General features: G+C 47.6%; 1 protein-coding gene across 2 annotated transcripts in view; it reads right to left on the reverse strand.

Annotated features, from left to right (window-relative positions):
• The window catches only part of MON2 (MON2 homolog, regulator of endosome-to-Golgi trafficking), a 1,155,350-nt gene that overhangs the window by 909,757 nt on the left and 218,539 nt on the right, over positions 1–27,054 (reverse strand). For both annotated transcript variants that reach the window (XM_069629845.1, XM_069629844.1), the window contains exon 3: positions 7,226–7,353. In XM_069629845.1, the coding sequence (XP_069485946.1) occupies positions 7,226–7,353 (128 nt within the window). The remainder of the gene's footprint in view (positions 1–7,225; positions 7,354–27,054) is intronic.

A 27,054-nucleotide genomic window follows, 5' to 3' on the forward strand; every position in this document is an offset into this window, starting at 1 on the left:
AACTCTAGCGCTGCAGGAGCCAGGCCTGCAAGTTCAGCGACTTCGGGCCATGGTGGAGGATGGCGCCTCCTTCCCTGGAGAGTAGATCCGCGTCCACCGGCAGCTTGATTGGCGGGGACGCTGACAAGTCCAGAAGGTCCGGGAACCATATCTGCCTCGGCCACACAGGTGCGACGAGGATCATCCTGCACCGTGACCTCTTGAGCTGGTTGACGAGCCGGATTAGCAGTGGCAAAGGAGGGAAAGCGTAGAGGAACAGGCCCTCCCAGGGGAACGAGAAAGCATCGCCCATGCTCCTCGCCTGGGGAAACCTGCTGGCGAACCTCCGGCACTTGGAGTTCGTCGCCGTCGCGAACAGGTCGATCTGGGGTGTGCCCCACCGTCGGAAGAGGCGATCCACTAGATCCTGCCGTAGTTCCCACTCATGGCACGAGCGCAGCTCCCTGCTGAGTGAGTTGGCGATGGTGTTTTTTATCCCTGCCAGATGAAACGGCACCAGAAACATCCTCTGGGCGACGGCCCAATGCCACAGGTCCTGCACCTCCTTGGACAGTGCTGGGGACCTGGTTCCGCCCCGTTTCCTGATGTAAAACATGGTGGTGGTGTTGTCGGTGAAGATCCTCACCACCTTGCCCTTGAGGGACGGAAGGAAGGACCTGAGGGCCCAGAACACTGCACGGAGCTCCAGGACGTTGATATGGAGGGACTTCTCCGTCGGGAGCCAAAGGCCTCTCGCGTGCAGATTTTCGGTGTGCGCTCCCCACCCTTCCAGGGAGGCATCCGTGGTCACTGTCTCCTGGTGGTCTGGGGTCTGGAAGTCCATGCCCGCCGTCAGATGCGCGCGGATGCCCCACCACCGGACCGCTCGGCGGAAACTCTCGTCGAGTGTGATCCTCTCCTCGAAGCCGCCCGTCGTTTGGATCCAGCGCGCGTCCAGGAACTCCTGCAACGGGCGCATCCGGAGCCTGCACATGGGAATGAGGTAGATGCAAGAAGACATCATTCCAAGGAGGGACTTGATGGACCTCACCTTGGCCGCGTCGGAAACCAACATCCGCTGTACCTTGCCCAGGATGGACCTGGTCCTTTCCTCCGACGGGGAGGCCAGAAGGGACACTGTGTCGAGCTTCGCTCCCAGAAACAGTGCGTTTTGCGCGGATACCAGGTGGGACTTGGCGTAGTTCACGGAGAACCCCAGGTCCGTGAGAAGTTGGACGGTCCTTGCCGTGTGATCCACGGCGAGCTCCCTCGTCTTGGCTCGGATGAGCCAGTCGTCCAGGTAGGGGTAGACGTGGATCCCCTCGCGGCGCAGCTGCGCCGCCACCGGTGCAAGGCACTTGGTGAATACCCTGGGTGCCGACCGTAGTCCGAAGGGGAGGGCTTTGAACTGGTAATGACGCCCTTGGACCACAAACCTGAGGAATTTTCGGTGCCCCTTTAGGATGGGAATATGGAAGTAGGCATCCTCCAAATCCAACGACGACAGGAAGTCTCCTTCCTCCAGCTGACCCAGGACGTGCTGGAGGGTGACCATCCGGAACTTTTGCGCCTTGATGAACTTGTTCAGACGTCGCAGGTCCAGGATGGGGCGCCATCCCCCCGTCTTCTTCTTCACGAGGAAGTATCTCGAGTAAACTCCGGAGCCCCGGAGCCCCGAAGCCTCTTTGGGACGAGTTCGATGGCGCCCTTCCTGAGCATTGCCTTTACCTCCAGGAGAAGTTGAGGGACGTGAAGTTCTTTCCTGGCCACGGGGGGGACGCGCAGACACCTTCTTTGAAACTCGAGCGCGTGGCCCCGGGCCAAGGCGTCCAGCACCCAACGGTCGGTGGAGATGGACTCCCACACGCTGACGAAGCTCGCCAGCCGGCCTCCCACCGGGGTGCTTCGGTGGGGGCCCGACCCCACGGCCGGTTCAATCCTGCTTCGACGAGGCTTTGCGCCTTGACCTCCTTGGCGACGACGGCGGGGTCCGCCAGACTTGCCTCGTCCTCTGTAGGCCTCCTGAGCCGACGAGCGGGCCGCTTGACGGTAGGTGGAGAAACCGCCGCCGGAACTTTTGGAGGCGCCCTTGCCTCCGCTGCTCCGAAAGGGCGTCCGTCGTTGTTGCAGAACTCCAAGGGCCCGGGCCGTCTCGGTGTCCGCTTTAATGGCCTGAAGGGAATCGTCCACTGTTTTCCCAAACAGGTTGTTCCCATCGAAGGGCATGTCCAGGACTCTGGTCTGAACGTCTTGACGGAAGTCCGTAGCCTTGAGCCATCCACGCCGCCTAAGGCAAAAGCCGTTGCCCAACTGGCGGAACCCAGTGTCGGCGATGTCCGTCGCAACGGTAATGGCGTGGTCCGAAGCCACCTCACCTTCCTGCAGGATCTCCAGGGCCTCTGCCCTCTTGTCGTCCGGCAAGAAGTCCAGCAGGGGAGCCAGTTTGTACCAGAGCTCCCTGTCGTAGCGGGCCACGATAGCCAAGGCGTTGGCCGCTTTAATCGTCGTCGCCGCAGACGAGATGACTCTGCGTCCCATAGCGTCCAATTTCTTTCCCTCGCCGTCCGGTGGGGATGTGGAGGCCGCACCCCCCCCCCGCTTTTTTCCTGGCCGCCGCGGAGACGACGGAGTCCGGGGTAGGCTGCGCCCGGAGGCACAGGGGGGCCGTGTCCGGGACCCGGTACTTTTTCTCGTACCGGTCTCTTCTAGCTGGCGTCGTGGAAGGGTTCTTGAGGAGGGTGAGGCCCTCATCCCAAATGTCGTCCAATAGAGGCACTGAGAGGACCGTCTTCCTCTTGGCCTCGCGCCGCTGATAAAGGAAGCCTTCCTTCTTCTTCTCCTCAGGGCAGAGTTGGAAAAGCTCGGATGCCCTGGTGATCATGGAGTGGAACGATCCAATCTCATCGGGCGGAGAAGCCCTGGTGGGAGGCGACGACGGTACATCCTCGTCGTATACCTCGTCGTCCGTACCCGTCGCTGCCGTGTCAGTCCCCGTATCATCCCCTCGGGTGGACGGGGAGGAGGGCTGGAAGGGGCGCGACGGCTGAAAAGGAGGCGGAGGGTGGATCCTTCTTTTCTTGGTAGGGGGAACACCAGAAGGTCCCGGTTCTGGGTCCCCCGACGGGAGAGGTTCCGTCGGCAACGGTATTCTTGTCCTTATCTCTGAGCATAAGGACTGTATAGCCAACAAAATGGCCGCCGAGTTGTCTCGCGGCGCTGGCAGAGGGGAATCCGACGGGCGATCAGGGGCCCCGTCGGTACCCTCGACGATGTCGTCGTCACCTGCGTCGGGATCCATCCCGACGGGTCGGTCTTCTTCCACGCCGAGGCCGTGGCTTAAGACTTCGACCAGCTCCTCCTCCGAGGTTGAGGCCGAATCTACGACGACGCCCTGCCCCCCTTTTTCGTCCCCACGGGGGATTTCACGGGGGTCCTATCGATGGGCACAAAAGAGGACTCCCTCCGAGGTGGCAGGGAGACTCTGAGCCCCGAGGTCGCCACCACTGGTGTAGCCTCCACAGGCTGAGCCAGGGCCGCCGCGACAGTTTCGATAGAGGGCTTGGCCGGATGGATTAAGGCCTTCACCACCTTAGGTGCGCTCACCGCCTTATCCTTGAGGGGGGGGACACTGCCTCGCTCCCCCTCCGCCTTCGAGCTCGACCGGGGCCTCTCCAGGAGCTTTGCCGGGTGCTCGGCCTTCCTCTTACCCGACCCCGAGCGTTGGCTCGTGGTTGATGGTGCCGGGGAGGGTGCGCCCTGCCTGGCACCCGTAGAGCCCGACCGTTCGGCGCTCCCGGTGCCAGCGGACTCGCGGTGCTTGGCCTTATGTTGGACCCCCGTCGCCGGGGCGTCCTCAAAGGTCTTAGAAGACCGCTCGGCTTTCTTCCTCTTCTTCTCGCCGGACGGGCTCTTCCCTTCCAGCCAGTTGGCGAGACGTTGATGGCGGTCCTTCATGGTCCGCTCTGACATGTTGCCGCAAAACGCACAGTCCTTCTCCACGTGCGTCTTGTCCTCATGTAGGCAGTAAAGACAAAAAGAGTGTTCGTCCTCCTTGAAGACGGTCTGCAGCCGGCATCCAGGGAAGACCCTGAACAGCTTTCCGGGCGTCGAGCTTCCCTTCTCCTGGGCCATGACCGGGCCTGAGAAACTTCTGGAGTCCTCCAAAAGCGTAGCTCGACGAAATCTTCACCCTTGAGGGGCGCAGACGAATCCGACACGGGTCCCCGTTGATCGGATGGAGAATCGGTGGAGCTTGAGGCTCTTTTTGACCGAAAAAACGAAGTTTTGAGAAAAAACGTGAAAAAAATAGCACTAACGCTCGAGAGCAATAGCACGAGGATCCCAACACATGAACGTGCGGTAAAAATCTGAAGATGGCTGCCAGAGGCGGTGCTTAGGTAGAGGGCAGTCATTGGCTGTGGTCAGTATGACGCAGAGACCAGTGATTGATTATTACTACGAAAGACAGATCAGAAACGAAACTGATACTGGTTTTTTCTTTACCGAGGATTCCCAGCCTGACGACGGGGAATATTCATGAGCATGTGAATCCATGCCAGACCCCATGCTGGAGAAAAGGACTTGTGTAAATGAACTTTAATGAAACCCCAGTAAAAGGTTCAGAAGCAGAGTGGTCAGGCGTTGCGGGCACTCATTCGAAGCACTCTAACTGAAGCCTTTTTTGGGTTGTAAATTTGTTTTGTCGAAACTACGAAAGCCAAGAGACCTTAAGAGAGGCCGGAGCTAAGTGTCAACGTGGTACAACAAGGGTCGAGCAAAACCCCTCATACACTCAAAAGTCTGACATATTGAAGAAAGGTGAATGAACTGTGAAACTGGCAACCGTGACCCCAACAGAGGGATGCCAAACTGAATGAACTTTGAAACTGGAAAATGTGAACCCAACAGAGGGATGCCTGTGAATTGAGGGGAAACAGTGATGTTCCCGTGAACATTGTGACGACAAGGGTGAACCCCGGCTGAGGGATGTCCACAATGGATAGATGGTGAAAAGGACATTGAGACTTCTGAATGATACGTCTGAGTGAAAGGCTGTAGTGAACCCGATTGAGGGAGGCCAACATTGCAAGAGGGATCAGAGTCCGGCTGAGGGGAATCCAAAGGGGTGAATAGCAATCGCCCAGCGTGAAAGATTACCAAAGGAACTTTTGTTTGTTTATTGTTTTGGTTCAGCCGGCCTTCTAAGGCAAGAGACTTTGCAGGAAAGAGACCTGGCCCCAGAAGGTCCTGGCATCATTGAAAGGAACTGTAACCTTGTGCTGGTGAGGCCTAGGAGTGTGCTGTGCTCAAAGGTCCTGCCATGTACCTTGCTAAAAACGTTGGGAAGGGAGACCCCAGCCCTACCATCCTGACTATCATTTGACTAACACTTTTCTTTTTTGTGAACATTATCCCACACTACTTTGTAATTGAGTTGTAAGGATTGGCAATAGTTTTTGTTTAGCAGAGGCCTTTTTTATTTAACAAGACGCCACTAGGAATGCCTTATTATGTGATGGTCGTAGCTTTCTCACATCTTAGATTAAGGATTAGATTAGGAGTTTTTCTCACCCATTATACAGTTTAATAAACACCCTTGAACTGTGATCACTTGTGTCTGTCTTTACTGTCCCCACCATGAGTTCCTTGCACAAGCCATTGGGATCAAGCACATTCCAACCTCTGTGAGACACATTGGGTGCGAGGTGAACCATCCAAATCCCTTGCAGTTCACAGCCCCCATGCAACAGGATGGTGCGTTTTCTCTACTCACCACAGATCTGAGAGCTATGGGCCCCATACAATATAATGCAGTTATGAAGGTCCTGGTGGATCCCCATATTGGCCTCCATTGGCTAGCATCTCAAAGGTGTGTGGTGACCCAAAAGCCAAGGTTGTCGAGAACCCATTTTTCTTGTCTCTCAACTGTACATTTGTTATATAACTTAATGCTGTATCAGGATTTGTTTGACTGGATTGCAGTTGAGGTGGTATTTTCTATACATACAAAGTAATGTATATGATAGATATTAAAGAGGACCTCTTTTTGGGTTTGTGGTATGTGACATGCTTGGCTCGATGAAAATACATCTTTATTATTGGGACTCGTGAAAACACAAACCAAAATGTATGAACACTTTGACAAGCACATCATAAAAACAAAATAATTTGGCGGGAGCAGGTCAGAGCACAGCTTATGGACAAGAGGACAAATGTATTTGCACCTTTATTTCTTTGACATCGTTTTTGATTGTTTTTTGTATACCCCTTTGGATGAACTTGTATTTTTTCTTCTCATAAAAGCAAAAAAATTAAATATTCAAACTGACTTCTCCTATATCATGCATGTATACAGGGTTCAAAATTGCTGGGATTCTATTTAGCTCCTGGTTAAAGCCTAGAAGAGTCTGGTTGGCTTGAAACCAACAGTGACCAGGAGCTACTTTCGACTCTCCAGGGCAAGGGGCGCCATACAAGCTGAGCTATGTGATCTTGACTGTGCATGTTTCGGAATGTGTATAACAAAGAATAAAGAGCACAACTAGAGGACATTTAAAGCATTGTGAGTTTGAATCTCGCACATCTTAGGTTTGCTCCTCACTGTGTACTAGCTCCTTGACCCCAGAAGTAGGTCCTACCTAACAGGCGATGACTGAAAACCAAGTGCTGCTTTTAGCTCATGCTAAACATAGCCTAATTTCGAGCCATGTATACTCTCCTTATAATTTTGCCAGACGAGCTAGTCCGGACTCGTGATTTGTAACTGTTTACGTCCCTTCTCACCAATAAGCCTGTCTTATTCCTCTTTTTCTCAATTTTACCATACCGGATGCAAATTAGGACATCTACTCTCCCTCTCCCCGGATGCAAATTAGGACATCTACTCTCCCTCTCCCCCCAATGATAGGGATTCCCTCATCTCTACATATTTGTTACTTTGTTGGAAGTTAATTAACCCTGTGTATTTTAGATAAGTAAAACGTAGGCATCAACGTATAAACAAACCATTTACACAGGATCAAAGTTCAAACTACTAGCCAGGCATAAAAAGTAATTCCCCCCCCCCCCTCAATTCTCCACATACAAACAGCACACTATTTCGGACTCGCCAACAATCAATTACCAAATTACGAATGGCGATTAATCATTGGGTTATTTGAGATTTTGAGGCCTGTTTGTACATACTCTAGCCACCCATTATTTGGCATGCATCGGATCATTTTCAAGAGCACAGTGCCCATCTTACCTCCGAAACCACTTCATGCGACATGAGCCTCTGTATGGCAGCGAGACAGAGCTGTGTGATTTTGGGCTCCTTCGTGCCACAGCCCATTAGAAAAGGCTGAACTACATCGGAGCTGTTCTCTTTCAAGGCTGTAGATGGGAAACAAAATAAAGTTATTGGGAGAAAAAGGAGAAAAAAAAAGCATGCCAAGCTAAACCTATACAAAAATAATTATACAGTAGCTCCATATTTTCCTTCAAGAGCATTAGGTAATAAAATGAAGGTGTGGTTAAGTATTCATATCATATTTACCTGCAACCAACTGATAATTATGTGAGCCTTTTAACTACAAAGGCGTGCCTTAAATCAGTAGGCTTGGCCCACTAAAACATCAGAAAAGAAGGATGGCGTGCACTTTCGGCATCAGACATAACTCAACTCAAAAACTGTCCAGGAGCAGTATTAAACATACTATGAAAATCATACAACATATAGCAACAACATCTTTATACAATGTACATATGTGTGCAAGCCAGCTCCTACTAATAATTCACGATACATTATATAAATCAACATGATTACAATGAAGAAAGCTACGACAACAGGCCCACTTAAAGTAACACCTCATCCATATTATTACTTGTCCATCTGGTTTCATTAAGCAAGTGCCTTCCTTAATCAACTCCTTGCTCAAGTTCCCTACGCAGCATGTATTGTGCCTGACCCTTGCACAAGAGAGGAGCAGATGTTCTAGTTCTTGAGCTCTTCTCAGCGTGGGTACTGCCACGTCTACAAATTATTTATTAGGTACTTACGCAGGTGGAGTTCTCCCTCAATCTCACCACAGTAAGACCATCAAAGCGGTTCAAGCTAATGTACTCTACAAGAACATGCCATGACAAAAATAGCAACTGAAGGAACCCCCAGTCTAAATGATAGAAAATATATGTTAATGCGAGAGGATTAAACTCTGCCAAGTAAGGTTAACATCCAGCCATGCTTACTTTTTTTTACTATCATAGTGGCGCACCCCTTTCGAAACTAGCAGCTCCAACATTTTGCTGTTCAACTTTCCACCAGTATTTCTCTTCCAGTGCACTACTTCCTGTGACAAATCCAGGGAATTCAGCCCCTCACCCTAAAGGGGAACCATCCCTTTGGGACTCGAGAGGTGAGACCACTAAGCTTAACACCCCATAGGGAACAGGGCAAGCGGGTCCCTGTCTCCCCCCACCTCCTTTGGGGACAGGAGGTTCCCTGAAATGGATATTAGTAAAGCTCCCGATTCCCAACAACCCAATACCTCTGTTGGCTATATGGGACTTATCTGCCTGATGACTTAAAACTTTAGCGAGAATGGGTAGAATGGTTGCTGACCCTCTCTGTGCACAATATTCACCGGGAGGAGCAAACTCTGGGATGGCCCACCCCATTACAGATGGAGAGATAAAAAGAACAATCAGCTTTGGACATGGGGAGAATAGAAGTCCCTGGAGCCAGAGAAGCACGTGGACCTTCTCCAGGGAGGTGTGGCAGGAAGAGCGTACGCCAGACATGGTGAACGGGCTGTAGTTGAGCTCGTGGAATGCTCACAGCCCTGCCGAAGCAGGAGCCGGAAGCGCCCGGCCCAGAGGAACAATGCCGAGCACACACCGCCTCAAAGGCAGATTATCAGCGTAGTGAAATGACGCACCCAGATCCTGCCGGAAGACAACACCAGATGGGAGCCACGGGTGGCCAACTCCCTGACTCTCCCGAGGAGCACAGCCTAGAGAACAGAGGTACACAGTGGCACCAGAAAACTGGGAGAGGGGAGGCGACGCCCAGAGAAACCCAAGGTGGGGTGAGAGACCCCAAGGTGCGGTGAACAAAAACAAACCAACCCCAAGGCGTGGTAAGCGAAACCAAATCTCAAAGCGGTGTGAGATCAGAGACCCAAATGTGGTTGAGCCAAACCAAATCACAAAGCGGGGTGAGAGATCAGACACCCCAAGGCAGGATGAGGGAAACCAAACCCTGAGAAGAGGTGAAAGATCTGAGACACCAAGGTGGGGTGACCAAAACCAGATGCCAAGGTGGAGTGAAAGGAAGCAAAACCCAAGGTGGAATAAAGACCAAGAACAGCCTACCATGGTTGAACGCCAGGATAATTCAGAGAAAGAAAACAAGAAACCTAGTTAGTTGGAGTCGGACACACATGCCAGACGTTCACATGAGAGGCAAAGACAAGAGATCTTCATCGGACTGAATTGGACACTACAGACAAGAGGAGACCGGACAGCCATTCAGCCTATGGGCTTAGACTGATTTGGGGAAGGGAGCCCCTACTGAGACAGTGGGGATCAGAAAGCAACAACCATTCACTTTACTTCCGGCCAAGGTACAAGTGTAACTTGGTTGAGTTTGTTCCTTTCTTTTACAGCGGTAGTGACTGAACTCTGGTAGGCATACCTTTCTGGACAAGGTACTTTTTTTTGTAAAGGACATCCTGACAAGCACCCTTTTATACTTTAATCTTTATAGATTAGGGCCAAGAAGCCCAGATTAAGGGATAGCATAGGTTTCTTTTTTATCTTGAATAAAGAACAGTTCAACCATAATACCACCTTCTCCGTCTCATGTTTCTGCTCTACGAAATTTACTTTTTGATCAAGGTCATAGAATTCTCCCAATAGTGAGGGACACCAAAATGTGTAAAACATGTTTTTAATGTATTTGAAACATTTCAAGGCTTGCACTCCTGTGCTATCATTCTCTCCATCCTGCCCGTGCCCCCGCCTTACACCCGCTCCACAAGAACAAACTCCTCCCACCCACCAGAACTTTCAATCTCGAGCAAGGAGTTTGTGAAACTACTGTCAGCCGACCCTCCGGCTCTCCCCTCAAGCCTTGTCCCGCCTCTCTCAACAAAGAATTCTTCACCTCTACATGTGCAGAATTGGTGAGTTCCATTCTCAACAACTCCCTCACCTCTGGCAACTCCCCAGAAACCTTCAAAACTGTGCATGTCAAACCTCAGCTTAAAAAAGCATCCCTCAGCCCTCTCCTACTAATGAACTACAGGCCAATCTCTAACACCCCATTCCTGGCAAAACTCCTCGATTGCAGCGCATACTCACAGCTGAATGGTTTTGTGGAATCAAGCAATCTCCTAGACACAGCGCAATCAGGTTTCCATTCGCGCCACAGAACAAATACTATGCGGATCTCTATCTGGGAAGACCTCAAAGTGGCAGCAGAATCCGAAGGATGCACAGCACTTGTTCTTCTTGACCTCTCAGCAGCGTTTGACACCATTAACCACATGATCCTCCTTGTCAGACTGATCTCCCTAGGAATACGAGATCCAGCTCTACCTGGATCGCCTCATTCCTCACTAATAGACAGCAAATCACCCATCTCCACCCTTTCATCTCCTCTGCACGCTCAGTAAACACTGGAGTAACCCAAGGGACCTGCCTATCTCCCCTTCTCTTCAATCTTTACATGAGCCCCCTGCCTAGGATCCTCCGCTCACACAACCTCACATTCTCTAACTATGCAGATGACAAATAATTTTGAGAATTCCTAAATCGACCGCCTACCCTCGCTCTGACCTACCAGCATATCTCACTAAAATTGACCGATGGATGGCGACTAATCATCTCCTTCTGAACCAAGGAAAAACGGAGAGCAGGGTATGTAGCAAAACTGCTCCATTTCCCCAACCAACTCCCTGGCAACCTTCACTGTGACTCCAGGCTCCCCCTCCCCTGCCTCCCGATGACCACCCCCCTCCCTCCGATCACCACCAGTGTCAAAAACCTCAGCTGCACAATGGACTCGTAACCAACTCCGTCTCACCACATCAACAATGCATCCAAAACCTGTAATTTCCACTTTGGGCTTCTGAAGCGCATTTCCCCTTACCTCACCTACCCCAACAGACAGACTGCAATTATGTCCTTTGTCATGTCGACACTTGATTATGCAAACTCCCTCTACCTGGGTGCACCGGCCTACCAGCTAAACAAACCCCAAAGAGTACAAAACTCGTCTGCTAGACTGCTTCTCGCATTGGGATGAAGGGACCACATCTCACCTGCTCTTCGCACCCTACACTGGCTCCCAATCAGATGCAGGGTCACCTTCAAAGTCCAATGTATTACCCATTGATCGGTGAACAAAGCAGGCCCCAAATTCCTACAAGAAAAGATTATGCCTTACCACCCAACTCGCACCCTGAGGTCAAGCACTGTCCCCCCTCCTAGTGGCCCCCCCTCCAATTCAGCCAGGATCGGAGGGTCCACCTACTCAACCCTGGTCCCAACTTTGCGGAACTGCCTCCACGCATTAGACACAGCAAAGACTACATGGCTTTCCAGAAGGCACTCAAAACCTGTGCCTAAAAAAAAAGAAGATAAAAAACCTAAGGAAATGGCCTGACCACTCGACTTACCACCACAACCAAGAAATGGCGTGGTAACCCGCTCAATATGGGCCCTTTTATAGAATCTCAGGCCAGACGATATCTATCCCCATTATCTGGAGCCTGTTGCCCCAGATTTGACATCCGAATCGTAGTAGCACCTTTGTACATGACCGAATTGAATCATTGCCTTAATCCACCAGGCCTGAGGCCTAGAGATACCGATCTCCAATATTCTAGACTGATTGTGCTAGACTCGTAACCCAAGCACTAATAGCACTAATGAGCTTCATCAATGTCATGCAATTATGCACGCTATCCGTCCAAGAAAAGCACATGCAGGCTAATCCTACTCATCTTGAAATCCATGAGCAGAACTAGATACCAGGAGCTGTTTAACACTTATTTTGATAATCGCACCTATCGGACAATGTATTTATTAGAATTACCTACCAGCATTCTATCTAGCAAAACTATCAAACCAAGCACTAATAGCGCTTATGAACTTGATCAGTGCCCTGCAAATATGCAATACGCTATCATTCCAGGAAATGCCCTTGCTTGCTAATCATACACATACGGAAATCCCAGAGCAGAACTATATACTGAGGACCGTCTAGCACTTAATCTTTGCTAATCCCAACTATCTGTAAATGTGTAAAACTAACTGCAACTCTTTGATTGTCAAACGCTTCTCCAAGCAGAGAGTGGGGGTGGTAGGCCTCTCTCCTCGGCTGGTGCCTCCCTTTGGAACAGCTGCCCTGTCCCTCTCAGACTTGTGGCTGCCCTCCAAAGTTCCGAAAACCACTCAAAACTCTTCTCTACCTCTTTCCCTTCCCTGTTAATCATCCCACTGCCACTGAAACCGGAGTCCTGTTCTCATGAATCTCACAGGATACTAGGCCTTTCTACCCAGTCGATACCAGCACCGTCCCCACACTACACTGCCACTGCGGGCGCCCATTAGGCGACTCTACATCCTACCCCTGGGGAGTCGGCCGCACTAGCACTTAGCCTAAGGCCTCCTCCTTGGCACTTCCCTCCCGAGCCCCTCACAAGTACTTGTCAATTCCCTACTTGCCCCCCCACCCACCAACCATCCCCATATCCCCGAGTTGGGATAGACCTGCCTGTCACCACCCGTTCGGCTTTGCCAAAGCAATCTGACACAGGGAGGACTTAAGCCTAACAGCCCGAACCCAAAGGGAGATACCACCCACTCAACGGGCACTGGACGCTCAACAGGGAACAGGGTCCCTCTGGAAAGCACACAGACCCTCAAACACACCATTATGCCAACTCTTTCCTCTGCAGCAACAAACAATAGAATGCCGCTATACCCCTGGATCAATTTGGCTAGCTGCACCCATCGTATACACCACCACAATCACCACAACAATATTTAGAATGCAGCTATACCCCTCGAAGTTGGCCTAGCTGCACACTCCCTCATTCACAAACTATAGCGCCGCCAGAATGCAGATACGCAAGTCCATTGACCTTGCTGCACACATGCTACTGATCCTACACAACCACTGCACCACTCCAAGCACTATTATGCAGCTACACACCATGTTTTACTACATTACTCTCTCCACTGACCTGGACTGGAGTCCCAGAGGGCGTTCAACCCACAGGGCTTTGGAATCATACCAATGGTAAAAGGCGCTATACAAATGTCCAACAACATAACATTAGATACAGTTCACTAAGCAATCCACATTTTAACAATGTATCCATCAGAGCAAGCCTGCTTAATTTGCAAAGAAGGTAACGCGCAAGTCCACGCCTATGCATACAGAAGAGCTGTTTCATCACAATCCAAGAAGTGACTGATACAATTATATTTTAAGGCAGTACCCTGGTCTTGTCAGATGGGAGACCTATCACAAACCAAGCCGGAGCCATTCCTGGCCCTGTGGGGCAAAGACAACTTGAGGGACCCAAATCCATTCCCTCTGTGCCTGCATGAAAACTAGCAGTACCCCTTTGTCGCACACCTTGCCTGTTGACAAAGTTACTCACCAGATTCTTTCTAGCAGTTACAGAAAAGCACGGTCAGATCGCTGGGAGAGCACCAAGATAGTGTGTGTGCTTTACAAAAGCCAGAGAATGACCAAGACCCGGAAAACAGAAGCAACCCCAGGTGCTGCGAAATGAAGAACAGCAGCAGAGTAGGGCATGGAGACAGAGGGATTTCCACGCATCATTGCAGCTTTACTGCAGCAAACATCTGCTCTGGGAGGCAAGAACCAGCCACTACAAGTGAAAGAGCCAGCTAGACCACCACAGAAAACAAATAGTTGAAGTCCCAAGGGGAACTGGGCTTACCAACAAGGGGGAAGAGCGAATTGCACCCTGACAAGGACATGGTAATCTACAGCCGCCGTTGACACAGCACGGAAGTCCCAGTGCTGGAAAACAGGGCAAGGCCTAAAGGTTCTTATGTCTTTTGTACTATTTAAAACTTGCCAGGCTGGGATAGAGCAGGTAGATTGGTTAGGTAAGGGTGACAAATGCCAGAGCGATGCGGAGTGTAAGAGAAGGAACAGGATGGTGTGGGTTGTTCATTTGAGGTCAGAGGAGGAGCTGGAGTACCAATTGACCAGAAGGAGGACTTGGTGGTGTGTGGAGGCTATTATTTGAGAAGGTGAGGAATTGCATTTTCAGTACAAGGGTGCTGCAGTGTGAGTGAGCGGGTTAGTGTAGTGAATAATTTGGAGTACTTCGTATAAGGAGTGCCAGTGTAGTGTGCCAGTGAGTGAAAGGAGTGGTGTTGTACAAAGTGAGAGTAGTGGGTGGAGAAGAGGAGTAGTGGATGAAGGAGTAGTACCAGAAGGAGGAGAGTAGAAGTGGGAGTAGAGGAGAGTAGTAGTGAGAGTGGAGGATCAACATCAAAAAGTGGAGGCGAGGGTAGGAGTGAAACATCGGAGGACAACTTCTGGGAAGACATGAGACCCATTGGTGCCGTTTGTTCCACACTTGTGATTGCCACATGCAACACAGGTTAGGCTCCTCTCCTCCTGAATACTTTCTATCAGGTCAGGATGGCTGCTCTCCTGCCGCTCTTGTTTTCCCGCTCCTACATCAACCAAGTGCTGATAACGGCTACCTATTACACTTTCTTCGCTTTGGCTTAGACAATGCTTGTTTGGGTCTTTCACAAGTCTTGCCTCTTTCTCTCTTTGATAATATGGGTTATACTCAGCTTGTTTCTGAATTGCCCTTGCTTGATTTTGGCAATGATGGTTCTTGTTCACCTTTTTAAAACAAATATTGCCCTCTTTTGGCTTTGGCAATTGCTCTGATCGTTATTTATATGTATAATTAAATTTAATTATAAGTATAATTTAATATAAGAATATTAAATCCCCTTCTCTGACTAATCAATCCTCTTATTTCTCATATCACTCTCTCTACCACTCTTGTCTCTCATCTGCCAAACGCTCCTACTACTCTAGCCTCCTCCACTCATAAGCCTCTCATCCTCGCTGTATCTTCCAGACCCTCTCTCGGCTTCTCTCCCCTCCCACTTCAGACCCTTCCACAAACTCTCCCCTCTCTCCCTCTGACTTCGCCAACTTCTTCTCATCCAAAATCCTCTCTCTTCACCAGAACATCCTCTCCTCTTCTTCCCACTCTTCCAGCTCTGCCAACTTGTCCACCTTTTCTCCTATCACCCCTGCATGTGTCTCCCACCTCCTGTCCAAAACTCACCCTACTGCTGCCCCCTCTGACCCCATCCCCACCTCCCTCATCCCCAAACTGTACCCCCTCCTTATTCCCTACCTAACCACCTTCTTCAACATCGGTCTCTCGTCCGCCACCTTTCCTTCAGCTTTCCAACATGCTACCATAATCACTATCCTGATGAAACCTTCTGCTAACCCTCTTCTTGCTTCCAACTTCCGGCCAATATCCCTTCTCCCCTTTATTTCTAAGCTCCTCGAGCGCCTTGCCTACTCTCAACGTTCTGCTTTCGTCTCATCCCACTCCCTCCTCCCCAACTCTCAATCTGGTTTCTGCCCTAAACCCTCCACTAAGACTGCCCTCACCTATGTCCTCAACTCTCTCCTCACTGCTCACTATGCTAAAATTCTCATCCTCCCTGATCTTTCTGCAGCTTTCGATAGCGTAGATCACCCCTTACTTCTTAGCACACTGTCCTCACTTAGCTTCAAAGACTGTTCTCTCCTGGCTCACCCCTTACCTCTCCAATCGATCCTTCACTGTTTCCTGGGGCGCCCGCTCCTCCTCCAGCCTCCCCCTGAACTATAGCGTCCCTCAGGGGTCCGTGCTGGGACCCTTTCTTTTCTCTCTCGATACCTCCCTTCTCTCCCCAGTCATTTCTTCTTTCGGCATTTCCCACCACTTCTACGCTAATGAGACCCAACTCTTTCTTTCCTTCTCTTCCTTCACATCTGACCTCCACCTTACTCTTTCGTCCTGCCTCACGGCCATAAAAGATTGGATGTCATCCCATTTTCTTTCCCTCAATACTTTTTTTTTTTCCTTACCTCTTTCCCTCAATACTGACAAGACTGATGTGCTTTTCTTCCCTCCTAACACTCTCTCCCCTTCTCCCCCTCCCTTCATCCACTTTCTACCTTCCAACCTCCCCATATCTTCGCATGCCCGCAATCTTGGCCTCCACCTCGACTCCTCTCTCCTTCTCCAACCACATCCCTCTAACCTCTCGAGCCTGTCACCACCACCTCTATAATATCAGTAAGATCCGCTCCTCTCTCCCATTCCATGCTTCCAAACTCCTAATCTCCTCCCTTATTTTCTCCTGCCTCTTCTACTGCTCCTCTCTCCTCTTTGGACTCCCTGTCTCTCACCGATCTCCCCAAAAATCCATCTACCACTCCTCTATCCATACTCTATGTCTCCTTGGCCCTCGAGACTATTTCTTACTGTTTCTAACCTTGACTGGCTTCCCTTCTGCTCACAATAGACATTTCAATTCCTCTGTCTTGTCTACAAATCTCTCCATCACCTCGCGCCCCCCCTACCTTTCCTCCCTCCTCTCATTTTACTCCCCCTCCCGCTCTCTCTGCTCAGCAAACCTCTACCTCCTCACTGCACCCCCAGCTCCATGTGCCTCCTCACGCTTCCGCTCCTTCCAACTCCTGGCCCCCCTACACCGGATCTCCCTCTCCGCTCTCCATCCGCTCCACCCCTACCTACTCATCCATCCGCCACTCCCTGAAAGCCCATCTTCTTCACTTTCCCCCCGACTTCCCTTCCCTTCCCCTCCCCTCCTACCCTTAACCCCTCCCTCCTTTCTCCCCATCCTCTCTCCTTCCCCTCTGACCTTAAATTGGTAACAAATACTACTTAAGGGCAATGAGGACACCAGATCACTCCCCCTTCTCTTCCCCTCCCCCTACCTCAAATCCTACACTGTAACTCCCTTCACCTACCCCCTCCTCTACCTTTACTCCCCTCCCCCCCTGTAAATAGCTCTACTTATTGTTCTAATGACCTGTTGATGTATGTAAATATGCTTCTATCACTTTTGTACCTGTTATATTGTAAAGTGCTTTGGCTTAAAGCGCTATATAAATTCAATAAACAAACATAATTATAACCATAACCATCTGGTCTGTTCACAAAGTTTTTATTCTGATTCTTTGTATCAGTTCGGTACTCAAAGTGATCCTCATCATGTCACTAACTTCTGTACATCAGTTTGGTATTCAAAGTTATCACTACTACCAGCAGGCGATTACAGGGCGTTCTAGGGTTACACAGTAACAGTGAACTCAATGGTTGCTGCATACGTGTCCGCTCGCTCTGCTGCCACAGCGACTGCTGCTTCCTTTGCTTCCTTCTACATGGCAGACCACTCCTTTTCACTTCACTGGGCCCGCTCCAGGGACACTCCGGTGCTCGCCTGTCAGCGAAGCCCAACTTACCATGGGGAAAGAAAAGCTTCCTGCTGCGCAACCTCTGCATAGAAGGTCTTCAAAGGTAGATACCCTCTCAGAACCGGCATCCTCTCTGCAAATAGCGGTGGCTCCGGCATCTCTGCTTTCCTTCAACTTCTGCTGCCGCTGCAGCATGGAGTTAAGGCAATCACTCCCGTTCCTGCTTGTCCCAATGGCCTGCACCCGAGGGGTCCCTTTATACTTCATAGTACCTCTCAGGTGTGGATCATTAACACCACTAGGCTGCACCTTGCACTCTTGTGCCTTTGCATCTCCCTTTCTCGTCCCAGTACTTTGGGCATTGTCAAATTACCTCTTTTACTCTGGATATTGGTTCCAAAGTTACCCAATTCACTTTATCCTTAATTACATCTTCCAAAGGAGTTTTAGAAGGACTCAATAAGCGGTTCTGATTTACAGGAGAGTTAGGTTTATCAGAACTTAAAATGTTAATGTTCCGAGGTTCGCATTTAGCATTCTCCTGTTGACTACAAGAGTTTTTCCCACCATAAACGTGGGCAACTTTGTGAAGGTGTTCTTATTCCTGATAAATGACTGATTATAACAGTTTTCACAAGCATGAAGATAAATAGCTTTGGGAAAGGAAACCTCACTCAGACAGCAAGCCATTAATATTCTTGCATCACAGACACTTCTTCTGAGGAAGACAAATACTGTCTCTCCAAATGGAGTCCTATTCCCTTCTCCTCCCAGGTGATCCTCCCGGCTGATACCACCCCCAGGGTAAGGATCCGGTAGTGGCTGCCTTCCCCTGGCCACCTGGGAGGAGACTTTAGGTGGGGTCTTTGTGAGGACTCTGCAGGATTCATCACACACCTCAGAACTGCACAGGACAGCAATCATCCAAAAAGAGCGACCTGTGAATGTTTAATTTCTTTTATCGTGCAGACCGCAAAATTAACTAAATGCTATGTGTCAGAGAAGTGGCAAGAAAGGGAAACCAAGATTAGAAAAGGCAAGAGAAAAGGTGTTGATAAATGAACAGGAGAAAGATGACGTGGGCAAAGCAAGTTGAGCGGGTAGAGCAAATGTATTTGTATTTATTGTCAATTTCGACCAGAAGTGACTTCCAAAGACAAATGTACAGTTAGCGGAGGCATTCTCCCGCCCTCCCCCAAAGGGCGCCTGTACAATAGCACAAAGATGAGAACTATTGGTGGGCCAGTTGGAGGGTCTGAACAAAATGGGACATAGAAAAGGGACAAAACAAAGCCAACGGAAACAAAAATATATAAGCAACGGATATTACAAAAGGTAACATTAACCTCAGGGGGCAAGTGCTTCAAACTAAAGAGTACTACATAAATATACAAAATGACTATTAGGCGTCGCTGAGGAAGATGTTCATAATGATTCAGGTTATGAAGTAGGAAAGGTCTGGAAAAGAAAATGCCAAAAGTGATCAGCGCAAGAGCCATGTGTTCAATAGTTTGTGAAGCATAACAGGATGGCTTCTTAGTTGGAAGCAGATTGCCATTTCTGGAGATGAAACAGTTTGACTTGTACTCTGTTCAGTGGGAGCTGGACACGAAGGGTATTGTCGTAATGGAAGGGCATTTAGCAGGGAAACCACAACAGCAAGAGGGTCCTCAGTGAAAAGGAAAGGAAGGCAAGGGAGGAATTTTCTCCCAAGGTCTTTTACTGAAAAAAGGCAGGACTTCTCTACAGTTCAGATTTGAAAATGCATGCCTAGGTCGGCATCCCAAATTTCACACTTTGGTGGGAGTGGAGAAGTGCAAGAGTTGGGTGGGGGCATAAAATGCAAGAGTTGTTTATGCAGAAGCTGTTTGGGTCTGAGCTTTAGGTTATCAGTTTTCTGCCATTTAATGATCAGCTGTTGAGCTGCACCACAATTTCTACAGCAGTCGTGCCACTTGCCACAAAAACAAATGATCAAGCATTGCAAATGAACATTTGTGAAAACGTGTTGAGAAAAGGGTTGTAAACCCCATAGGATTTTAACCATTTCAGACTGCAAATTTTATTAGACTTCAATCTAAGTCCTGTTTATAGCTAAAGATAACCGGATGAAACAATTGTCACCGAAACATAATTTTTCAATGTGTATCCACAAATAAATATTTCATGAACATGTGTGAAAAAGTATCTGAACCTTGAGATTCAGTGCCCATTGGTGCTCTGCAGCAATTTTAACTGTTGGCTAGTCTCTTACATCCGTTTTGAGAACTTGCAGCCCTCTCCTTCTTACAGAATTACTTCAACTCAGTAGATTTCGGGGAGTTCCTTGAAAGGACAACTCACTTGAGGTCATGTTGGACTTGAATGGAGTTTCGATCTGGACTTTGATTAGACCTTTGTGACACAGGCATGGTATTAAGAGAGACTCAGACTCAAAAGAGTTTGAAAACCTTTATCAAACTTTGTGGGGTTGGTGTAATGCATACCTGGCCCTAACTCAAAGGGGATTGTTCCCTCAACTGATGCTTCTAAGGGCCATCGACGTCCGTAAATCCAAAACCAAAGGGAATCTGTGTCCAAATCTATGCTTGCCGTCACTCTTAAACCAAATGTGATAGGGGGATTTCTTAAAGGAAAAATGGTGACTAAAAAAAAGAAGGAAATATAAACCACAGCTGGTTTGAGGTCATCGTACCAATCGATGTAGTTCTAACAGTTCAAAATAGTATAACTCATAAGGGTTGCCCTTGGAACCTTCCACAAGGGGCACTTGCCATAAGTCAATAAAGTTCACAATGTCGGTGGGCCTCTTGGGGTTCCCTTCCCCAAGCATCGACCATTCCAGTTCCAAACAAAAAGAGACAGTTCCTGTTAGGCCTCTCAGGGTTCCCTTCGCCAGGCTTAGGCCCCTCTAGGGTTCCCTTCCCCAGGCTTAGGCCCCTCTAGGTGTAAACACAAGTTCCACTTGTCAGGATGTACCTTTCTCTTATATAGTTTTTTTCACATACAATTCTTTCATGGGGTAGAATCAGAGACTTTTTCGGAAACGCCAGGTTTTTTGCTCCTCCTAAGCACGACCACTCTTGATCTTTAGCCCCTATTATTTCTTGTACTGGTTTTCCTTTTAACCTTTTGTCTTCAGGTGTTTCCTGCACCCCTTATCTCTCTGTGTTACTTTCACTTTGTCATGCACACTTGCACCTTCTATTGCTTTATTTTCTGTGCTGTGCCTCTTGCACACTGCATCTGTCCTCCTTATCGTGCCTCTTGCACACTTTCACTCTTCTGTGCACACTTGCCCTTTTCCTCCTTTCAGGTCGCTTGCATCTTTTTCTTACTTCACCATCTCTTTAAATGTCTTTACTCTGGCCATCGCTTTATTTCTTCACTGCTAGCGCGTATTATCTCCTCTTTACAGGTGCCTCTTGCACCCCTTTTAGTTCATCTGTATTTCTTTTACACTCTACCTGTTTTATCGTGCACACTTGCACCTTCTTCTTGCTTTCAGGTTGCTTGCCCCCTCTACTTGCTTTCGGGTCGCTTGCACCCTTTCTTTTTCCTTATATTCTTTAAAGTTCATTTTCCTCTTATCTCCCATGCTGCTAGCGCATCTTTCCTTATGCTATCTCAATTGCTTTCCGCTCTTTTTACTTTCTCTTGCTTTCTTCTTTCTTTACCTTCATGCTGCTTATAAATCTTGTCGGTTTCCATTCCCGCTCCAGCCACCGGCACGCTCCAGAGTTGCTTACGAAACTCACAGGGTAGTGCAGCGCTGGCGACTGGTCTCCTCAGGATACACTGAGTCGAGGTCAGGGTCTCACGACCTGCCCCCCTTGGGTACGGCACACGTCCCAAGGGAACGAGCATCTCTCTGGACTCTGCCAGCAGGTTACAGTCTGCCGTGTTCCGACTCTCTGGAGACACGGCTCCCTAGCCACGCTGCAGCCCCTCAAACACAGCTTCTTGCCACACGCCGCTTCCCCTCCGCACTCTCCAGGCTTCTCCTACTGCAGCTCTGTGCTCCTTGGTTCTCCTGGTCCCATCAGCAACTCCAGCTCGCTAAATGCTTCTGGCAGAACCACCCTTTTTGTAATGCATGCGAGGGTCAATTGGAGTCAGATGTGCACAGTTGGAGGAAAGTATCTGATCTTGCCTGACTATTAGTGGGACAATTCAAAAGTGTTACATGATAGGCCTCACTTTGTATTACTATGTTATTTCTATGGGTAATCCTCATTGCTCTCGATCACCTCTTCCTCATCCAAGTACTTATTGGAAAGAGGAGGGAGAGATGGAGTGAGATTGGAAATACCCCATAAAGGCTGAAGGGGTTTGGACTTTTCTCATCCTCTTTTCAGTACTAGGTGTGGGGATTTGTTGGGGTCTATTAGGGTGATGTTTTCCCTCTTTCTTCATTTGGATTGTTGTGGTAGTTGTCATACCGGAGTGTTGGTTCTAAATCCCTTTGTTTACTGGAGGGGGATAACTGGGAGGGAAAAGGTGGGTTTACAGCATATCCTCTGGATTTTGAGGAAGGAGAGAAGGTTATGATATGATATGGCATTTATAACGCACCTTTGTTGCAAGGCGCAACGAGGAAAGGAAGGGGGAAGAGAGGAAAGACGGACAACGATATTACTAGGCCAGGTGTCTTTGAGATCGCGCAAGTGCGGGGGGGAAGGGAGAGAGGACAGTGCAGTGTAGGGGATCGACAATAAAAAATAAAACACAATAAATAAAAGCAATCAGACTTCACGTTACAAGTCAGAGTGGTTCACACTAGTGGACATACACACCAGTTTCTTGGGTTTTGGAGACCGGACAGCCAACAGACTGAACATCTCAGTGTAGTGAGTCTATTGCCCGGCAAGAGACATTTCTCATCACACCAGGAACGTGTAGACGCATTAATATGCACTTGATCTAGGGGCCACTAACGTCTTTTAGATCCATTTTTGTACTCATTCATGCAGGTACAATTGTGATTCTGCACAAAACAGGAATTAATGTTTAGGATGAGACTTATATTAAGTAATATTGAGCCTGATCCCTCTCTGTTTTGACTACATATGTATAGGCACACCAGACTGTTTAGATTTTTCTCCTGCTCTATTTTTGTGGTTGATTGTATACTCACCATTTGTTGTTTGCATATTGTCACCTACTTTATGTTTGTTTTGAAAAAAAGTCAAGCCTGTTTTTACCTTTCTTTATATAAAATGAATGAAAGCTACATACTTAGCCTAAATAATAAAAAGGCATATGTTGACCTACCTCAGTAGTTGGATGGTTCTTCCAGCGACACGTATAAGCTAACTGTTGATCTGGAAGGTTTAAATAATTTCTGGAAAAAATTGTTGCAGACATTTACTAACCCCTGTTTATATAGATTACATTTCTAGCCCACCATATCCTGTCCAACCTAGGGCTGTCCCTCATGTTACTAACAGGTGAGTGAAGTGACATGCTCTTCTAGAATTTTCTGATACAATACAGAACAGATTTATCCAATGGCTTATCATGTGTGTATGAAGTTTGAAGTTGGTTGGACAAAAATGTCCTCTAGCTTAACCTTTCGAAAACAGAGGGAGTACTGCTAGGACCTAAACGCTTGATCAAGGTTTCCTCTTGTACTCCCTCCTGACTGCTGGAAATATCCTCTGCATAAGTAAAAAAGTTAAAGAACCATGGTTGTATTTGGGTAGCAGATTTGTGACGAGGAACTGAGTGAAATTCGGTTTGTCTAATAGTTCCTGCTCTGGCAAGTACTCCCTCCTAGACAACCCGATTGTCGTGGGGGGTCCTTGCTTAATTCAAGACAGCATTAATCTAATGATTTGATGTCAGCTATCTCCAAACATTGACTGGCTCATTTACAAACAGCTCGAAATGCTTCCTTTCAGCTGATTTTTAAACTTTCTACATCTTTATATTGGATTCCAGTTCGACAGAGAATATAGTTTGAGGGGATCAGGTTGGTATTTAATGTATTCATGGCCTTGCTCTGCTCCAACTCACCTAGAAAATATCACTGTGCCAGACTCAAGTCCAGAAATCTCCACCTCCTGGGCAAGTCTAGAGGGGAAAGTGGTTTGCAGTAATCAGTCCTCCGAAAACCAGCACTCCTTAGTATTCATGAGGGATTTAAAAACCCATCAAATTCTTAACCTCAGCAACCAAATAAAGACGTATGCCTAGAATGGGTCTAACAGTTTAGACTAAACGAGACCTTAGATATTCCTTAAGCTAAGAATTAATCAAACCAAGAAATAGAACATGGTCATGTTCTTCACCATGACCAGGTTTTATTTGTTGGGTTGATTAATTCTTAGCTTATGGAAGATTTAAGGACTTATATACTATGATGTTGTGAATTTATATTCATGACTTTTCTTCAACATTCATTTCCTACCTTCATTGCCTAACTTGGTAATGTTTTACTTTATTTTTTTACATTTTGCTCAGTTTCATGCCCTTTGTTTTTCATCTTTTCTTTTATACTTTTCACATTTTTTATTTCTTGAATTCTCTTCTTTTTTTTAGATTGGTTTAGTTTTCATGGCTTTACCACTGTTTCTATGTTGATTTGGATAGGTCTCCATTCATGAGAAACTATGACCTCAGAGTTTGCTGCATGATGAGGCCTTAGCAAGGCAACCATTCATACTGTGTTCGCTTCACAACTATGTGTTCTTTCCACAAACTGGCAGGGAGTGTTAAACAATAGGATGACATAGTCATCTTGGTTTCATATTTTTTGTTCTGTGTTTGGCATACTTATGCCTTTCAGACTGGTTTTATTTGTAGTTTTGCGGACCGTGAGAGCCCCATTTGTATGGCATGACTGGTTTATAGATATGTTGTTCCATGCACCTGTATGGTGAAGACCAATGCTGCTCTATAGGTAGTGTAGAGCCTCCAAAACTCACCCGTAAAGATCTTCCCAACTGTTTAAACCCTTCACTGCTACAGATATTTTTCTAGAGCACTTACCAGAATTATCATTAAGATCTGTAAGGAGGAGTATGACATGTCCGTATCACTGGGAATGTACAGCCAAAAGCAGGACATACATCACCTTTACAATTGATTCGCCAATGTAGTTCATAAAGCCAGTGCGTCACTTACTTTTGCACATATTTTGACTCTTAATTACTTACTACTTGTCTAATTAATAGATCATTCTATTTGAAAGACATGGTATTAAGATTAATCTGACTGGATATTTAAGAAAACACTAGGTGTTATTCAAGAAGGCTATAATTGTAGAAATATGCAATTTCCATAACCATTTCAGATCATGTTTTTTCAACATTGTATGTGGAGTTCATGGGCGATGACCATGAGACATTTCAAATGAATGTTCAAGAGTAGGAGAGCAGATCGAAGGACACAGAAAGGAACAACGGAAGAAGAGACATAAATGCCCCCTGGTCTAGCTTTTGGCATCTGCTGGAGAGAAAGTTAGAGAACATTACAGTAGTTTCATAAAATATTGCTGCTTGGACAAGCCATTCTTTTAAAGGTCATCAACAAACCGATCAGAATGAGCATTGAGAGGGAGCCTTTAATGGCAAGTTCAATAACATCATCCCATTTGAGATTAGCAGAAACCTACTGAAGGCCAAAATATTATGGTTTAAAACAAGTCTGTAGTTATTTGGTAGCGACTTGCTCTACCATCTTGGTGATTCAAGAAAAGCCAATGATTGGGTGTTAGTTGGCAACGGTAAGGGAATCCAGGGTGGGCATTCTGAGAAGCGGGGGCAGGAATTGGATTTTGAGGGAGTAGGGAACGGAGGCATACTGAAGGAGGTTGACCAGATTCGTGATAGGACCCACCAATATTTTAGAACAATCAGCATCTGGGGCTGTGGGGCTGGTCATTGGATACTTCAGTGGGTTTCATTTTCTGGGGGTTTCTTTTATCATCAGTAGTAGGATGTCTTCCGGGGCTACCCTTTTTAAAGTAAAGGGCAAGGGACAGCATTTGAAGAGAAGCTCTAAGAAAGTTTAAGTATTCTTCTGAACACAGGAAGCCACACGATGATTGAGGGTCTTTGCAGCACTGATGGTGAAGAAAGCACAATGGCTATTACAGAACTCTGGTGTGCAGCATCGAAACCTGGGTTAGGCTAGTTTGCTGAATGAACTGAAAAGCATTTTAGGTTTTTTGATTTCACCTGAGAAAATCCTAGAGGCTTGCTTTAACATAGAGCTTTCGTGCTCCTTTAAACTCGAAGTGCAGAGTTGGCTGGCTCATTACACCACATACGATAAAGATTCCAGACATTTCTTATTTGCCAATTCTTCAGTGAACCAACTGTTGAAACTGCCTTGTTTTCACCCCTTTCTAGAGGGCAAAGACATCAATGATAGCACCAGATGTGGTCCGGAAATAAGTTAGCGGAGCATCAGCTGAGCATTCACTTGGGGATAAAAAGAAATCCTAGTCAGTGTGGTTTCCTAAGATACTTTGTCAAACGTTTTTGGAGAAAGAATGTGATAAGATTGGGTGAGGAGTATTTGGAGGAGTTAAATCCTGTATAGAAGAAGTTGAAGGTTTGAAAATGGTGGTCTGACCAGAGAAGGGATTAGTTAGTGAGATTGCTTAAGTGCAAGCCATGTGCAGACAACATACATGCAATGATCTTTCATGTGAGCTGGTGTTTCTTCAAGGAATAGGAAGTGTGTACAGAGGTACAAGCCAAGGCATAATTTGGTACTGGAAATGGAGTCAATCAATCAAGATGTTGATGTTTCCTACCTGCTGTATAGATGCAAGGATCGAGTTGTAGAGAAAGGACAGGACATTTGGCAAGCAATAAACAACCATGCTATTGGAGAAATTAGAGTTTGAGTTTACATGTAGAGCTGTTCAAATCTCAGGTATGCAAGAAGACTCAATCTAAAGAAGTTACTTATATCGAGTTGTTTAACGCGCAGACCAAGTACGAGAGCAGCAGTGTGCTATACAGAGTGTGGGTATCCAGCATTTCATCTAGCATCTTTAAACAGCAGGGCAGTACTGTGAGTTGAAGTCTGTGTGTTGGTATGAGAGTCCATTGGAGTCAGTCCTTGGTCAGGCGGTGAACATTTTTTTGAGAGATTTGCAAAATTGGAGTATTGGATCATTCCGGACAGACACTGTGATCGAGTTCCAGAGAGTGGGTGCATGACAAGAGAAGGATTGTTTGCGGGTACTCTCTTTGTGTACGAGTTGTGATTCAAGCAAGGTGGTCAATTTGCTGTGCAAGGAGCGTGTGCCATCAGATATGAGGCGCTTAGCTGGCAGATAGTTACGAGGGGAAAAAACATCCAACCTTATCCCCCCAAAAATGCAGAGGAAGTGAGAATTCATACTGTACCAGCTTTCAATAAGGTGGAGTTCCTGCACAACATCCATCTGTACCACCCATACTCTCTAAAGCCCAAAAGCACTCATACCTCATCCCTAGAAGTGGAATCTGGAATGTAAAACTGGTATTGCAGTTTTAAAATTGCAGGCTGTCAAAGACCTTCAATTAAACCTTCACACCGCTTTTCTTGCTTGCTACAGTAGATCACGC

The sequence above is a fragment of the Ambystoma mexicanum genome, chromosome 12 (genome assembly GCF_040938575.1).
Source record: "Ambystoma mexicanum isolate Mex_15411 chromosome 12, UKY_AmexF1_1, whole genome shotgun sequence".
Lineage (NCBI taxonomy): Eukaryota > Metazoa > Chordata > Amphibia > Caudata > Ambystomatidae > Ambystoma > Ambystoma mexicanum.